The sequence below is a fragment of the Meriones unguiculatus genome, chromosome 8, assembly GCF_030254825.1.
Source record: "Meriones unguiculatus strain TT.TT164.6M chromosome 8, Bangor_MerUng_6.1, whole genome shotgun sequence".
NCBI lineage: Eukaryota > Metazoa > Chordata > Mammalia > Rodentia > Muridae > Meriones > Meriones unguiculatus.
The window spans coordinates 5,010,573-5,027,909 of NC_083356.1; the positions used below are offsets into that span (position 1 = coordinate 5,010,573).

The 17,337-nt window shown below is 42.1% G+C and overlaps 1 protein-coding gene across 6 annotated transcripts in view; it reads left to right on the forward strand.

Moving 5' to 3' along the window:
• The first annotated feature begins 11,889 nt into the window (after window positions 1-11,889).
• The window catches only part of Senp1 (SUMO specific peptidase 1), a 50,890-nt gene continuing 45,442 nt past the window's right edge, over window positions 11,890-17,337 (forward strand). For 2 of the 6 annotated variants that reach the window (XM_060388700.1, XM_021655817.2), the window contains exon 1: window positions 11,890-12,151. Coding sequence is in view for 2 of the 6 variants with exons in the window: in XM_060388698.1 (XP_060244681.1) it covers window positions 12,735-12,786 (52 nt within the window). In the remaining 4 variants the exon portion in view is untranslated. The other 4 variants (XM_060388699.1, XM_021655818.2, XM_060388698.1 and 1 more) reach the window with 2 other exon arrangements.

A 17,337-nucleotide genomic window follows, 5' to 3' on the forward strand; every position in this document is an offset into this window, starting at 1 on the left:
TTAAAGACAACCTAGCGGTTTCCTTCAAAGGTAAATGTGGGCTCACCACAGTCATGGCAGTCACAGTTCTTTTTTGCTTAAACAAGTTACATTATGCCCACATGCATATATGTAGTGCAGCTTTGCTCATGGTTGCCCCACACCAGGAGCAACCAAAACATCTCTCAAGAGGTAAATAAGTAAAGAAAACATGGCATATCGATACAACAAAGTAGTATTCAATGATACTCAATGAATAATCAAGCCATGAAAAGACATGAGGAATCCTGAATGCACCTTTCTCACTTTTCTCAGGCAATCTGAAAAGGCTACCTGCTCTACAAGTTTACAGCTTTCTGACATTCTGGAAAAAGCAATCATAAAGATAAAAAGATCAGTGGTTACGCGTGGCTTGAAATAGAGGGAAGATGAATTTAGGTAGAGCATAGATGGAAGACTTTTAAGACAGGGGAATTCCTCAATAATGTTGTAATGATGGGCATTATGTACAGCATTTTTCATTTGTCAAAACTTGCAGAACTATATAATATGAACTACAGACTTCAGTTAATAACATTGTATCAACATTGGTTCATCAGGTGCAACAAATGTGCTGTGTCCGTGCAGGATGCTAAGAACAGAGGAAACTGAGCATGGTAGAATTCTATTTTATATAATTTTTTAAAGAACTTTTTCTCTTTGGGGCTTTATTTATCTTATTAGACCTGAATTTTAACTGAATAAATAGTAACCCTGTAACACCTGTAGTTTATTGAATTTTTATGACATAAACATGTTAGTTCAAAGTAAATAAAGTGAAAAATGGATAGTAAATATTTGGCACTATCCATTCAGCGCTGCTTAGGGAAAGGCATCAGTGGACACGGATATTCCAAAACCAGTGAAACAGGGGATGTGATTACACAGGGACAGCTCATTACAAATGGCTTTTCTGCCTTTTAATTTTAAACTCCCAAACTGAACAATTCTCTTTTTCCAGATTTTTCTTTTCATCAGACAATGTTTACATTGAAAATATGATTGATTTTCCATGAATAGCTTGGATAAGGCACTTTTATCTAGCTGTGGTCAATTTACTTAGTGAAAGTTTGAATTCATAAATTGATGCTGCACTGGTGATGGAGACAATGCTTGGATTTCAGCAGTTCTGGAAAATATGGTGTATGCTCTGTCTCCATCTCACTGGAATTGAGAAGCAATTGAGAGCAGAATGTTGGGGAATGTACAGGCTAAAATGTAGTGATTGAGCAAGGCATCTAAACATATCTGTACCAGCTAGGGTGCCTAAAGGGAGGATCAGCAAACTTAGAAGATGGATCAGAAGAGGATGCAGAAGATGAGATGGTACCACAAATTCCTGAGAAGACTAAATTAAGGTCATTTCCATTGCAGGAATGATTTAACACGGTCACAGAGGTATGCAGTGTACCCTTCCTCCAAAGCAGAGGGCTGGAGCTGTGGTTTGCACTAACATCGAGAATTAGAATTCATACTGCTTGAAGGTTTGGTTTGGGCCATCATACTCCAGATTTCTTCAGCTTCTGAAATTTATAATTCTAATTTTGGGCTTAGGGTAGTGGACCCTAGCAGGGAGAATGGGGCAGGGGGAAGAGGCACTGGATCAGGAAGTTGTAGTCCACCATCCTTCTACCCTCACTGCCAGAGACTGGTCTTCCTGGACCTAGCATCCAGGGAAAGCCAATGTGTAATGGCCAAATGATATCTTGCTTTATGCCATACCCCAGTACCCAGAATTAGCAGGCCTATTCTTTTTTTTTCTTTTTACTGTGTATGCATATATGATGAGTGTGTGGTTACATGCATGTGAACATGTGTGCAGGTTCATGTGGAAGCCACAGGTTGACACCAGATATCTTCCTCAGTGTCTTTCCTTTATTAAGGAAGCATCTCTCACTATACCCAATTTGCTGATTCAGCTAATCTTGCTAGCTAGCTTGCCTCAGGCACCCAGTCTGTGTCTATCAGGCTCTGGAATCAAACACTTCATGTGTGTGTTGGGATCTGAGCTCTGGCTCACATTTCCATGGCAAGTGCTTTGTTCTCTGAGCCATTTCCTCTGCCCTGAAAGGGCTATTCTTTATGTTGATCCTCAGTGCACAAGATGGCATTCAGAAGATCCTGTTAAACTTCTCAGAACTCTACAGGATTCGACTAGCTACTGGGGCCTCAGGTACAAGTAGACAACAAAGTTAAAAATCAAGACAAGCTGTTCTGAGAGATCGAGTGTAAGATGCGTAGATAAGTCTCTGGTGCTGGGAAGTCAGAGCACAGTGGTAGAGAAGCCAAGGCACTCGGAGTCACCTGGCTCCTGCGTTCTGCCTGGTGTTGCCGATGGATAAATGAAAACATGCAGAGCTTTGAGCAACAGCCTCCAAACGGGGAACAACTCTGCAACACTGCAGACCAAGAGCGAGAGAAGGAGAGAGAGTGAGCCAAGCTATAGAAATCTGGGGAGTAGGGGGCAGCTCTGCAGAAAAACAGCAAATAGCAAATGCAGTAGGAGGCAGAGACAATTCAGGACTGTCCTATCAGAGGACCATCACGTTTCCTGACGGCTACAGTCAGAATTGTAAACACACTGCACCAGCTGGGTGGGTTGGTCTGAAGTAAGCAGGAGACATGGGCCTCTCTGAAGGAGTCACTGCCTGACTAACGGCTGCTTTCTTCCCTCACTACAGTGTGAGTTCTATGAGGATACCCTGGGCAGACATACCATTCTCTACAGCAAGGCTCAAACTGGTAGGAATGCGTCCTGTGTTCTGTGTGGTTTGAGACAATGCCAATCAGCTTGCCTGGCATAATGAGCATCATCTGGAAACAGGTTGGAAATGCAAGTTCTTGGCTCTTTCCTGGGATGGCTAAATTGGAAATTTGGGGGCGGGGTGTACAATGTATTTTAACAAGCCGTCTAGGTGATTCTGACCCAAAACTGAAGTTTACAAAACCACTATTGAAAGCTTTGGAGGTCGAAGAACACCATCACTTGAAGAGTGACTCTGCATGTCTATGGAGTAAATACACCAACTAGAATAAACCTAAGAAAAGACAGTTCAAGGAAGAGGCCATAAGCAGCGACAGGACCCCTATGCTATGCCGAAAACACTGTTTTCAAGGGCAGAAGTAAACCATCAGCTGAGGTATAAAACTTCAACCTTGGACCAGACTTTTTTTTTTTTTCTTTCCTTAAGGAAATAAAGTTTGGGGGCGATGGATAGAGAATGCAATCATTGCATAAGACACTCCTGGGGGTCTCACACGTGAGATCGTTAATGCTTTGCCAACGCTGTTGTACATTAAGTGCATCGCAAAGAACTAGTTTGCTCTTCATGAGAACGTTTCCCTGGGTGACTGACAGGTGATGGGCTTTGGTGCTACCCTGAGGAGGGAAATTCAAGAGGGCATGAAGTGGGGATATGTTCTACGAAAATACATTTTTAGGGTATTTTGTAATTTTGTGAACAACATAAAATATGGTTACATAAACCTAAATAGTATAATGCAACACACACACACACACATTCTATCACTTCTAGACTGCAAAACTGTAAAGCATGAGACTGCTGGATATTTCAGGGCAGGTAGCACAATGGTAAATACTTATTCGATCCAAACATATCCGAACAGAAAATATAGTCATTGCATATGTTACCACAAACTGTTGATCAAAATATAATGCAATGCATGATTGTGTTTATATACAGGATCATCTCTACTAACCAATGAAAGAAGTGTTCATGTGAGTATTGTTGTCTTTGCATATTTTCCTGGAACAGCATGTGACACTATTTGTCCCACCCAATGATCTTCCTAATTGAGACAATTCTGAAAGAGCTAACTTTTTGTCAACTTAACACAAGCTAGAGCCATGGCTTTGGGAAAGAGGTGGTACCTGGCTTTAATTCCAGCATTTGGGAGGCAGAGGCAGAGGGGTTTCTGTGAGTTTGAGGCCTGCCTGGTACCATAGTGAGTTCCAGAAAAGCCAGGGCTACACACAGAAACCCCATCTCAAACAAACAAACAAGCAAACAAAAAACCTATCAAAAACTAGGGTCATTTGAGAAGATATTTGAGAAAATATCCTCATAAGTAGGCCCATAGGCAAGCCTGTGGGCAATTTTCTTAATTGGTGATTGATGTGGAGAGGTCCATTACGGGTACTGTCTGGTGGTCCTAGATAGTTAAGAAGGCAGCTGAGCAACTATGGAGAGCAAACATTAAGCAGTATCCCTCTATGGTTTCCGCTTCAGTTCCTGCCTGAGTTCTTGCCCTGACTTTTTTTCATGAAGGACTGTGATTGGGAAGTGTAAGATGAAATAAATCTTTTCCTCCTCAACTTGCTTTTGGTCATGGTGTTTTATCATAGCAATAGTAACCTTAGCTAGGACACGCCCTTAGAGTTTTAGCTCCGTGAGAATTCAAGTTCTGTGAAATTCATTCTGGAGTGTTAAATCTTGGCTTGTGGAGATTGAGGTAGTCTTCATAGAGCCAGAATTCCTATTGATTTTTCTTCAACAGGGGTCTAGGTTTTTGAGTTCTTAGAACAGCACATAGATAGAAGCTCTTGGTTCTCACACAGAAAGCAAAAATACTTTAAACGGAAGTTGAGCCACAGGCAGTAGTAATACTCTGCACATTGACTGCACTTACAATGTTTGCAAAACTTTGCTTCTCTGTCTACCCAGACCATCTGTGTGTGAGTGTACTTGTCAAAAGGCCAGAAGGGCAGTAATGGGCATGAGTAATGCTGGTGTCAGGTAAAGGGAAGAACATGCTGGTATCGCCTACAGAGAAGCTGTAACACAGGAGGCAGTGGGGAGAATATTCTGCCTTTGAATGCTCTTCCGTTTTTTGACTCGGTAATAAGTAGTCATGAGAGTCACATGCTGCCCAAAAGCTTTTATCCTGAAGGGAGCTCTGCCCTACATTCCTTGGCTTCTAACTGTGTTTCTTGCAGGTTAAACAAGTAATCAGTTTTTCCCCTCATGTAATAGGAAGTCCAAAGACTAAATAAGTAAATACACAAATAAATAAATAAATCTAGGACTAGTACCTACATGCAAAAAGGCCACAGGGGAAGCCAAATTAATTGTGACATCTCTGCAATGCCCTCTGTGGACTGTAGTTTCATTTCTCAAGGTCACAAGATGGAGCTTTTAACACTACCTACTGGACTCTTGCAAGGTGAGAGGGAATGAAAAAAATGAAGAGCACAGCACATGGGATCCACGAGAGTGTTCTCGGCAGCATCTGCCTGTCAAAGGCTAGAGTCATGGGAAATAGACCGTAGTTAGAAGAAAACTGCACAAGACTTTTTAAAAATAGCACACTTTGCTAATCTAATAGAACCTGGATACTCTTGATTTAGGAAGGGACAAGAATTGAATCTGGGGAGGCAATTAGACATATATAGAAGTCTTGGCTAGAACTGCAGGCCACAAATGTACCAAAAGATATGTATAATGAAGACATACAATGGCTGGGCATGTTGCCAAACACCTTTAATCCCAGCACTTGGGAGGCAGAGGCAGGTGAATCTCTATGACTTCAAGGCCAGCCTGATCTACATAGTGAGTTCCAAGACAGCCAGGGCTATGTAGAGAGACCCAGTCTCAAACCAAACAAAACAGACATCACAATGTATTTTAATTAGATACCAGGTGTCATTGAATGCTAAAGAGGGGTAAGTAAGTTTTCCAGAAGGAAACTGAGATGTAGCAAGAATTAAACTATAAGAAAAATACTATGCATTCTTTGGTGATGAAGAACGTTGGTATTTACAGTGGCACCATCTTAAGAATGAAAACTTAACAAGCTGGCATCCGTTTTTATAATAAAACATTGAACACACAAGCTCATGTTCCTTGGAGTTTCTCTTCCAGTGTGAATTCCTACATGGGTGAGGGAGAGAACTGGGCTGAAGTTCTCCCACATAGGAAGAAGCAACAGCATCCTCACGCCTCCTGAAAGAACTGCATCACCTTTAAACATTTTAAGAGAAATTTCTCCTAGTGTGACTGCTCATCACAATCACAAAACTGCAGGAAACAACTGAGAAATAACCACGATTGTTAGCAGTCTCAGCAGGCCTGACACTTGAGGGTCCATGACTCTTCGTCCTGAGGACTCCTGTGCACCAGGGGATGTTTAGCTGTATCCTGGGTGTTTTGGAATATTAACTGCCATTCTTTACAAAAGCTGGGGAGCAGGACCTAAGGGTCAGAAGACAGGCCTGTGTGACTCACTTTGAGATGCCTCTGTGCAGAGTCAAGTATCTTATGTTGGTAGCTGAGTTTCTGTAGTTCAGAAACACACAAAAACACACTAGCCTCATCATCGCACAGGGCAAGGATGCTTATACTAACGGACAAAGAGCTGGAGAAAATGGCAGCTGTGGCTGCTCTTCTGTCAGGCATAAAGCAAACACATACTTCATTTTTCCAGAGACTAGCATGTGCCTGCTCTGCATGTAGTTGTGCTTAGAACAAGGAGCAGGGCACTCTGGGAGCAGTGTCTATGGCTTTGTTTTTTTCTTCAGAAAAGCAGAGGCAGCAGTAGGACACTGGGCCAGGGTTTGTGCACATTTTTGTGTTCATAGCTCTAGGTTCCCTTATGTTATCTGATGACATGACTCCTTCATTGATACCCTGTATGAAAAAAGCAGAGCAAGGCAGCAGCTGGCACTTAAGGCAGGACCCTATTTTTGCTTCTCTCTAAATCAGTGGTTCTCAATTTTCCTAGTGCTGCAACCCTTAATATAGTTTCTCATGTTGTGGTGATCCCCAACCATAAAGTTACTTTTGTCGTTACTTCGTAACTGTACTTTTGCTACTGTTGTAAATTGCAGTGTAAATATCTGATAGGAGATATCTGTAAAAGGCCCTTTCACCCCACAAAGAGGTCGCTATCTGCAGCTTAAAACCCACTTCTCTAAACCATCTTCTACCCAAAAGACCAAAAGGTCATTTTAAGAAGCAAATACAAGGGCTGGAGATACAGCTCAATGGTAGCCTAGCATGCACAAGGTCCTGGGTTTAATATCTATTACAAAACGGAACAAAACACCTCACTAGCCATGTATCTGTTAAAGAAATAAATTGTGGTTAAATGTTTTTGTTTTTAATATGATCCTGTCACTGTTGATTTCCCATAGTGAGAAAGTATTCATAGAATCTAGAAGGCTATGTATGTTATTGTTCTTATAATACCTTTGGGCATTCTCCCCAGAGCTCAGGTCTTACTGGCCCACACTACGTGGCCCACATCCTCTTCTCAGGTTCAGGGCCAGCTGTCCTGCTTTCTGGGAAACACAAGTCTGGCTAATGCAGGCATCCCTCTGGCATTCCTGAGTTAGTCTCCTGTTTTACATGCTGAGTTTGCAGATTGCTTTCTTTCCCTGAATTCCCACTATTATAATTCTATAACCATGTATGATAACTATCTTCTTTTCCACAAAACTATAGACTTCATGAAGGAGGTGTATGTTTTGTTTACCTTTATTTCCAGTGCTAAATACTGTATTTAGCCTGACACAGTATATGGTCAACAAAATTTCTTTGTATGAAGAGAAAAAAATCAATAGATGATAGATAGGTAGATAGATAGATAGATAAATAGACAGATATATAGATGAATGAATAAAATAGAAGGAAAGACAGCAGCAATCAAGAAAGAATGCATGGAGGCCCCACCAAGGCCGCAAGATACTTGATGTCCATCCTCAGAGGAAAGCTGGAAAGGTTAGGAGTGACTCTTACTTGAGGCCTCGATGTTCGAAACAGAAACTGAATATCATAAGTTTGTTCATGGGAGAATGGAAAGTGCAAACCATAAAAACAGTCCAAGTTAGCCATCAGAGCAACTGGGATCTGAGCTGAGTGTAAGGTATAGAGCAAATGAGAATGGGAAAAGTGGGGAAGACACGGGCAATTAAGAAACAACCTAATATATTCAATGGTAGAATAAGTTGCTGGTTGCCCAGCTGCTAACTGTGCATGGACAAAGCAACACCCACGGTTGTCAAATAGGTACCCCAGCTATTTGAAAAGATAACATTCTTGAATGTAGACCATTTTCTCATGAGTTTGGACATACGAGGTATACCAAGAAAATCACATTAGGTTTGAGACCATGTGGGATAATGGCCCCTGCCTCCACGCCAGCCCTAACCAGAGAGCTTAAACTCTCACCTGGCACCACTCAGCTCTGCATCTCTATGGGATCTTTAGAAATTCAACATTTGAACCAGCATCACCCATCTTTCAACTTACATATAGTCTCATATATTGTCTCTCCTTGAGTGTCAGCTCCCAAGGAATGGAAACCATCTAGTTCATTTTCTCTCTTACTGAATCTAATACCATGAGTTCAGATTTCTCAAAGGGTATGGAAAATATTATCTATTGCATAGGTCCTGGAATACTTAATTCAACTGTTAACTCCAAGTTAAGATTTTATTTTACTTTTATGTGTGTGGGGGCTTTGCCCTCATGTATGTGTGCACCATGTGCATGCCACGCCCATGGAGGCCAGAAGAGGGTGACAGATCCCTAGCGGACTGTTGTTACAGGCTGGTGAGCTACCATGTGGATGCTGGGAATCGACCCAGGATCCTCTGGAAGAGCAGCCAGTGTTTTTATCTCATGAGACATCTCTCTAGAATCCAATTTTTCACTTCCTGAGGAAAACTTTTAATCCCTGAATTCCTTCTGGAATTACATGGAAGCTGAGCTAAGTAACTTTAAGACACTTCTGAATTGTAACTATCAGGATAATGATAGAGATACGTATATACACATACATATATACATGTATGGGAGGAGTCAGTCTTGATGAGCACAAATGCCATGATGAAATGAATTATTTTGTACTGTACCTTAAAAAACGTAATTTAAATCTTCTTGATTGGCAGGTTGATTGGGTTGGTATGCATACTGGCAATTAGCAAACCCTAGCTCTGGATACGTCTGTGAGAGGACTTGCAGGAGAGTTAACTAAGAAAGGAAAGCTTGTCCTGCGTGTTACTGGCACCATTAAATAGGCCAGGGTCCCAGTAAGAATAATGGGAGGATAGATGGAGGGAGCTCAGAGGCTTCTCTTCCAACCTCCAGTCACCCTGATGGGAACTGCTTTTCCCATGTGCCCTCCCCAGGAGGATGGACTAAAGCTTCGAACAGAAATAATCTTCCTTTCCTTAAGTTATTTGGTGAGAGTATTTTGTCGTGGCAATGGGACAATACCACATGTTTTATGACTCACCATTTCTAATACGTCACTGCACACAGGAAGTAGTTTTCAGTGACCTGCCTCCGATATAGATGCATGTAAGTTGAGAAGGGACATATAGATGTGTTTCTAAAATTTAATATAAAGTATTGGTGTGCTGAACCTTTAATAAAATATACAAGAGAAGCCTGTTATTCAGTTTTTCTCGGGGTAAATTTTATAGTCTCTGGAATCATTTTCTAACATAATAATAACTCCTTAATTTAACCCATTAGTGAAGTTTCACATTTTTTTTTCATATATCAAGTTTACTCACAATACAGGAGCCAGATTAAAAAGCTTAGAGTAACAGGGGAGGCAAATGACTCAGCATCACTGTGGCTTGGAAATAATGAGAGTGTGTCTCTCCCTTTCATGTGTTGAAAACATGGTATTCAGTGCAGCAATGTTAGGAACAGGTGAAACCTTGAGAGTGGGGTCTGGTGGGAGGTAATTAGGTTATTGGAGGTGCTGACCTGGAAGAAATTAATGAGGTTCCTGTGGATGTCAGTTAGTTCTTGTGAAAGAAGGCTGTGATAAAGTAGACAAACTGGGCACTCTTCACCATCTGGCTTTCTGTTTCACCATGTGATCTCTCCTTCTTTCTGTGATGTGGCTCAACTAAGGGAATCCTCAGCAAAGGCCAAACAAAAGGAGCTACCCACTCTTGGGCTTCTAGTTTCCTAAACTGTGAATAAAATATCTTTGTCTTACACACTACTCAGCACTGGGTATTTTGCTACAGCAACAGAAAAACAAATACAAATATTGAATAGATGAGATTAAGCACTGTTTATACAAAGAATGTTTCTTCTTTCTACAGTTTCTTTCTTGTCCCCTCTCTCTGTCCATCCACACTTTGTCCCTGTGTCTTAAATTTAAACTTTGGCCGACTGTGACTCATAATGCTATGACTAAACTTTTTCCTTTCCAGTACTTCTTTTCACACCCATTCCCATTTTTTAGCCACATGCCTCACCAGTTTTAAGAACAGGGATATGTCCCACGATGTTTGGATCATCCACACTTTCTGTTTCCTTCAAGAGATCTGCCTTTGGTTGAAGCTTTGGTATGATCATGCTGGAAGTTGACGCTTCCTCAGCTGAGAAGCAATGGCTATAGGTCACCCTCAGGATGGTATTCGGGGAGGGAATGCTCCTTATACTTTTAGTTTCCCTAAGAGGCTTAGCTATTCAAAACTTCCTTTTCATAAATATGGTGAAGAGACTGAAGAGAACTGATGATTTTTCTCAATAACTAGAATACTATCTCCAAAGATTCTATCCCCTTGATAACAACAGAGGCAGAGCAGAACTTTTTACCACTGATTAGAGAAGAGAAGACCAGCTTCGTTTGGATCTTGACTTATGGTTGGACGTGCCTAATGCAGTAACAACACGGACTCCCACAAGTGAGCCCAGCTAGATTAAAACAATCTATAAATTAAATAGAAATCAACACCCATCCCGTGCTCCATAAATCTTTTTCTCCCTCAGCTCCCAAGTCTTCCGTATTTGCCTGGGATAAAGATAGCATCCCCCTAATGCTTGTACAAAGAAAAGACACAACACAGTGACAAATATTTTTCAGACTAGGAATAGAAATAAACAGTTAAGTTGACCCCTTCAGTCTACAATTACAGCAGCTCTCATCCTGTATGCTCCTAGAGAACTCACCCTTTGTAACAATCAATGGTACCTGTGTGCTGAGTGGTCCTGACTACTCGGCCAGCCTGAATCACACACATGAAAATTTTCAGACGAAATTCGTCTTTACGCATGGCTATTTCCTAGAAATAAAGAGTTTAATCCAGATAAATAGATCTGTAGAATAATTAAAGTGTCAAAGGTTGACATGGTCTAGGTATTCTTAATACTGTTGGGTTTTAGGACTTGGTCATATAAAAATATCAGCCAAGAAGGTGATATAAATATTCTACTCATATATACAGCAAGCCAGGCTCCCCTGAACAAGGAAGTTCAGGTCCTTATGCTGAGAGGAAGGAAAAGGCTGGTAGCTTTCTGAGGCTTTCCCTCCTTCAGGACTGAATTCAGACATGCAGTCAACCGGCTCTATAATTCCCAGAGGTGAAGCATCTCTCCAAAGCTTCTAAGTAGGGTCTGGCCAGAGGCTTACTAAATTAAGAAGCTTGGTAAATAATTTGAATGAACAAACAAAATGTCCCCCATATTCTCTCTTTAAAAATCTGGCATGGATTACATGTGTGAGCACCATAAGAGATTACTATTTTAAATTCCTCCAGTTTTGTATGGTTCTGCGTGTTAACAGTCAAAGCTAAGTTGTTCCCAAAGTTTCTCTTCCCAGTCTCTGGTCTCTCCCCTAGCCCCACTTCCTGTGATCAGTCAAGCGTGCCAAGATGCACACTAATTTTCAGAAGATACAGTTTGAAATCGAGTCCTCATTTGTCAGGGAAGGCACAGGTTTCCAAACATCTAGGGCCACAGCGAAAAGCTGCCATGGAAACCTGAGCTTAAAGAAAAAAAAAAAAAATCAAGGAACGGAACCAGAAGACAGTGGGTACGGGAGCCGAGGGACAGAGAAAAGCAAAGGACGGCGGACGCACTAACAGTACTCCAAGTGTGAGGAGAAAAAGCCCCGTCTGACAAAGTGACAGGGAGATTAAGACTAGAGGCAAACGCTCCCTTAGCTTCTCAGGCCTCGTCACTTCGCGCAGGCGTTCCGCAAGTCTCTAACTCTGCTCTTTGACCTCTTGCCCCACCCCTTTTCCTCCTCGGCGCCCGCCAAGTCTTCCGGTACTGTAAAGACGGTTCCGGTTCACGGAGGTTCCCGGGCTTTACGGTCCGCGCCCGGCCGGAAACCCCTTTGCCGAGCAGCCGGTTCCGGTTCGGTGAGTGGCGGCGGGAAACTGGGGGAGGGGTGAGGATGGAGGGAGACTGGGCCGGGAGGCTGTGTCGGACCGGGCCGGCTCGCCTCCTCCGGGCCGAACCGAAGGGAAGACCGCGGTGGGGACAGTGCTGTTTCTTCCGCCCCGCCCCCTGGGACCACCTCCACTCCCCCCTGCTGTCCGGTGGCGGCTGTCTAACCCGGGGCTGGTAGTTGGGCTTCCTGAGGCCGTCCCTTCAGGCGTCTGTCTCCTGACCCACGGAGAAGCCATCTCCTTGCGGTCACGGCAGGCCCTTCTCAGCGCCCAGCTCTACTTTCCCAAAGAGAAAAAGGCCGGTTGGGATTCCGTGAGTTTCCCGCCAGAGCAGGGTCCTTTGGAGGGAGAGCTCGGTTCGCCAAGGAAGTTGAGCTTTCAATCCCACCTGCTTCACCTCTTGTCTTCCTTGAGACCTGAGTGATACTTCTTGGCTACTTCTGTGCCCCACGTCCACAAACCTCCAACTCTTTTACCCTGTGCTATTTCCCTGAGATGTGATATCGCTGGTGCCACCACCAGAGAGAAACGTCTGGACCCTTCTGCACAGGTTATGAAAACCCCCTTAACTGCCACAGTTTTCTTACCTGGCTCATCGCCTCTTGGTAATTGCCTTGAACCTTTTCTTCGTGTACCCTAACGTGATCTTTCTGGATATGTGCTGGGTTTCCCTTGTCCTAAGCTTGGTGATTTCTGTTTTATCAGTACCTCTACAGTTTTTCTGTTATCTTGTTGGCAATAACTCTCTCTTTTATCACGTTTAAGTCACACTTGTTAAAATTATTTCGTTCATGTGGCGTACTTGCTGTGTTTGGAGTGGTGGTGATTCTTGTAAAAATTTGTATAGTCCTTTTATAGGCTATCAACTATTTGACTTAGGGGTTTTCGCTGTAATCGGAAATTCTGGATGAAGTGGACATGTATAGATATTCCTCATAGAGATAATTTGTATTCAGGACTCTCAGTGACATGTGGATTACTGCCTTTGAGGTTACAGTGACACCTTAGTAAATGACTTTAACCTTGCCATTAAATTACCTGTCCCTCAGTCCCTTTTAAAGAGCTTCATTCATTTTTCCTGGTTTCAGTTAATTATCTGAACTGGTGAATATCTTCTCGTACATCTGATGAATTAAATCTAGAGAGGGAATGAATGAGTGTACAGACAGGCTCTGCCACTTGTGGCTAGGTGATGTAATTTTTAATTTTTATTCTTCCCCCGACTGCTCTTGCTCCTACCAGTTGTACCAGTTTTGCTAGATCTGTGAATAGATCTGGCTTGCTCTTCTAGCCCAAGAACTTATAAAAGGCAAAGCCTAGGTCTGCTTATTTTTGTATCCCACTTATTATGTATATACACTTAGTATAATAAATGTATGCATGAAGGAAGTTAAATACTGTTTGAAGCTATAGCATGTTAAGGTGCTAAAGGGGGAAGAGTTCACATATGAAAGTACTGTGGTGGGCGGCCTGAACGATGATGATGTAGTATAAACTATAACATATGCAGAATTGTTTTCCAGAACTCAGAGTAGGGTTATTACATGATCATTTCCATATGGTGGTTCTGACTATTCAGTTCTATAGACTGACTTCATATAGTAACTTCATCATTGTTCTAAACATTAATTTTTGTAATCATCTCTTCCAAAGTGTATAGACATACAGATGATTTACCACTTTAGATTTTGTTGCAGTCAGGACTTCATCTTTTCTCCCCCAGATTTCCCCTTCACTTGTGTTCAGCTACTAACTTGATTCACATTAGTGTCTAGATGCTTATTAATATTCCTTCTGTAAATTAAGTTAACACTGTGTACTAGGGATGAATTATTAGAATGATTTTTTTTTTTTTTCTCTGTGTAACCTTGGCTGTCCTGGAACTCACTCTGTAGACCAGGCTAGCCTTGAACTCACAAGAAATCTTCCTTGCCTCTGCCACTCAAGTCCTGGGACCAAAGGTGTGTGACACCATCTCTACCCAGCAAGAAAGAAATTCTTTCTTTTTTCTTTTTGAGACAGGGTTCTCTGTGTAACAGTCCTAGCTGTTCTGGACTCACTTTGTAAACCAAACCAAGCTGGTTTTGAACTTACAGGGATCTGCCTGTTACTGCCTCTTGAATGCTGGACTTAAAGGTGTGCACCATTATGTCCTTTGAAATATTTTCTTAAAAGAAAAAAAAAATGTCATCCTTGCTAGAATTTGATGGCATCTAAGGACTTCGTATAGAATCTTGATTTGTTGTCTTTGATGTTGTGGTTTGTTTTTTAAGTCTCTTCTTGCATCATTGCTAAAGAAGGTTCTAGACACATACCAAAGAAGCAGGATATATTGGTATTAAGGTATAAATATGGAGCTTTAATCATCTAAAAATGTATGAGCTAGGGTAGATAACCCAAAGCTAGTTGGAGGTTATTTTTCAGTGGCCTGGGTGAATCTTTGGACAAGGGTGTTCGAGGGATGTGAAGCTGTGTTTGGGAGGTGCACTTCCTGAGAGATTCTTGGGTCCTTCCTTTTTACCCATCTGTGTGATTTTATGCAAGTCATTTAACTTTGTGAATTAACTGAATTTCTAGCTTGTTTTCCCCTTTCACATCTCTAAAATGAAAAAGAAATTAAGTGGGATTATTCTACTGGATACTGAATTTTTTTTTTTTTTTTGAGAGAAAGATACTTGCTATATAATCCAGAGTGGCCTCAAACTCAGAATATTTCTACCTCCCAGGTTGTATTAGACTTTTAAGTTGGCATTTTTCTTTTTTAAAAAGGTGGGCTAATAACAATTAGAAAGTGATTTTGGTTGCTAGGATATTTTTTCCCCCACCGTAATCTGGACCCTAAAGAATTCTACGCTAGGGCAGGAGGAGTAGCTCAGTGGTTAAGAGCTGTGACATCTCTTCCAGAGGACCCAGGTTCAGCTCCCTCCATCCACATCTCACAGCCATCTGTAGCTCCAGTTCCAGGGGATCTGATGCTCTCTTTTGAGCTCTACAAACACTGGGCATTCACATGGTGCACAGATACACATTCAGGCAAAATACACATGAAGTAAAATAAAGAAATATTGAAAAAAATAAAGAATTCTACCCTATTGAAGAAAGGGAAAGAAGAGCCTAGAGAAATTCTAGAGAGAAGCCAGTTGCCAAATTAGCATTTAGAAATGTATTTGAAACCTAAACCCTTTGTGGGTCTTTCCTGGCAGCCTGAATGCTCTGCTCACTCAAGCAGCATTCCTTCTGGTGTACTCTGTTACTGTGCCAATTGAGAATGCCTGTTGACATCACATAGTTTCCTGAATACTTTGAGGACTCAAGATGGCTGTGGATTTGATAATCAAGTATGCAGTCTCCTTAAACTATGGCGCTAAAGCAGTTATTTTCCAAGCAGTTAGGGTTTTAACAACCCCCAACCCTTTTCTGGGGAAATATACTCTCTGTAATTTCACTTTCTCCAGTTTTGGTTGCAGTCAGCTATAATTAGAAGATAAATGGAAAGTTCTATATTTTGAGACAGATGACAGTCTTACGAATACACGCACACAGGTGTGTCTCACTATGTAGCTGTAGGTGGCATAGAACTCACTATGTAGATCAGGCTGGCCTCCAACTCACAACAATCTATCTACTTCTGCCTCCCAAATCATTCTGTTTTTATTACTGTTGTTAATCTCTTGTTCTAATTCATGAGTTAGACTTTCTTAGATATATATGTACAGGAAATGTGTGTGTCAATATAATCCAGTACCACATGTTTCAGACATACTGGAAGCCTTGGAACATATCTCCTGTGTGAGGGGGACTTATATATAGATTAAAGGAGCTTTGGTTTAAGCAGGTTTGGTTTGGTTTGGTTCAGTTGCTTGGTTTGGCACTAAGGATTGCGTAAAGGACCTTGTACATACTATGCCAAGATTTTCCAACCCCCTTTTCAGCAGTTTGGTGGATAATGGTGGGGAGTATGGGGTGCCTTGTACAACTGAAAGTATTCTTTGATTGTATTTAATAAATTTTGTAGAGGAATTTTAATCCAGCAACATGTCTGCTCTGGCAAGGGATCACATCCAAAGACCTAGGTCGGTCTGATCTGGCTGGAATCCAGGCATACCCTTAATATACACATTTAATCCCTCTTACTGGAATACAGACATGCCTTTAGTGCACACTTTTAATCCCAAACAATAACATAATTGAGGGACAGACAAAGTTACAAATCAGAGAAAGATTTGACAGAATGTATCAGTGATAGGATAGCTTAACTCTCATGAGAACAAACAGGAAGGAGAAGCTACTTAAGAGCAGTGCAGACAGAAAGAACATGTTTCATGGAGACAATACAGTAGAGTTGAGGAGTACAGTACAGTTTGGTGTAGCTGAGTTTGTGGAATTCAGAGGCAGTTTTCATATGTCTGTTCTGGCTCCCAAATAATGGCATGGAGACTTATTACATTTATTAATAAGCTTTAAGCACTATAGCTGGGCAGATACTGACCTATTCCAACCTGTCTGTGTTGCCCTGACCTGCTTCCCAGCCATGTGCCCCATTACCTGCCATCTTAGTCTTATCCTGGGTGCTCCTGTTCCGTCTTTTTCTTCATAGCCTCCTTCCCATGCTGATCTTCCCCCTCTCTCCCACCTTCTACCTGAGACCCTCCGCATGGGATCGCAAGTCCTGCCTCAACTCTCCTGCCCAGTTATCAGCTGTTCAGCTCTTTATTAACCAATCAGAGGTGATGGAGAACACTTTTTTTTCCTCCAAGACAGGGTTTCTCTGTGTACTGCGTAGCCTTGGCCTGGACTTACTTTGTAGACCAGGTTGGCCTTGAACTCACAGAGATTCCCCTTGCCTCTGCTTTCCCAAGTGGTGGCATTGCAGGCATATACCACCACCATGGCTGCCTTGCGTGGAAAGCATTTTTTTACACAACGTAAAGCAGAAGATGCTTCAGTAATGACAGTGCTCTGTTCGACTGCAACCAGGCCTCTGGGCACAGAGATCAGCATCTGAGCACAGAGCACAAACCATCCCCCAACAGAGCAAGTCAGTGAGAAATGGAGAGAAGCCAGCTTGAATCATCGGCTTCAAGAGGAGTTCTGAACCAGAACAACTGAGTTTAACCAGCCAGCCAGAGTTCAGAAAGAACTAGAAAGGGTGAGCT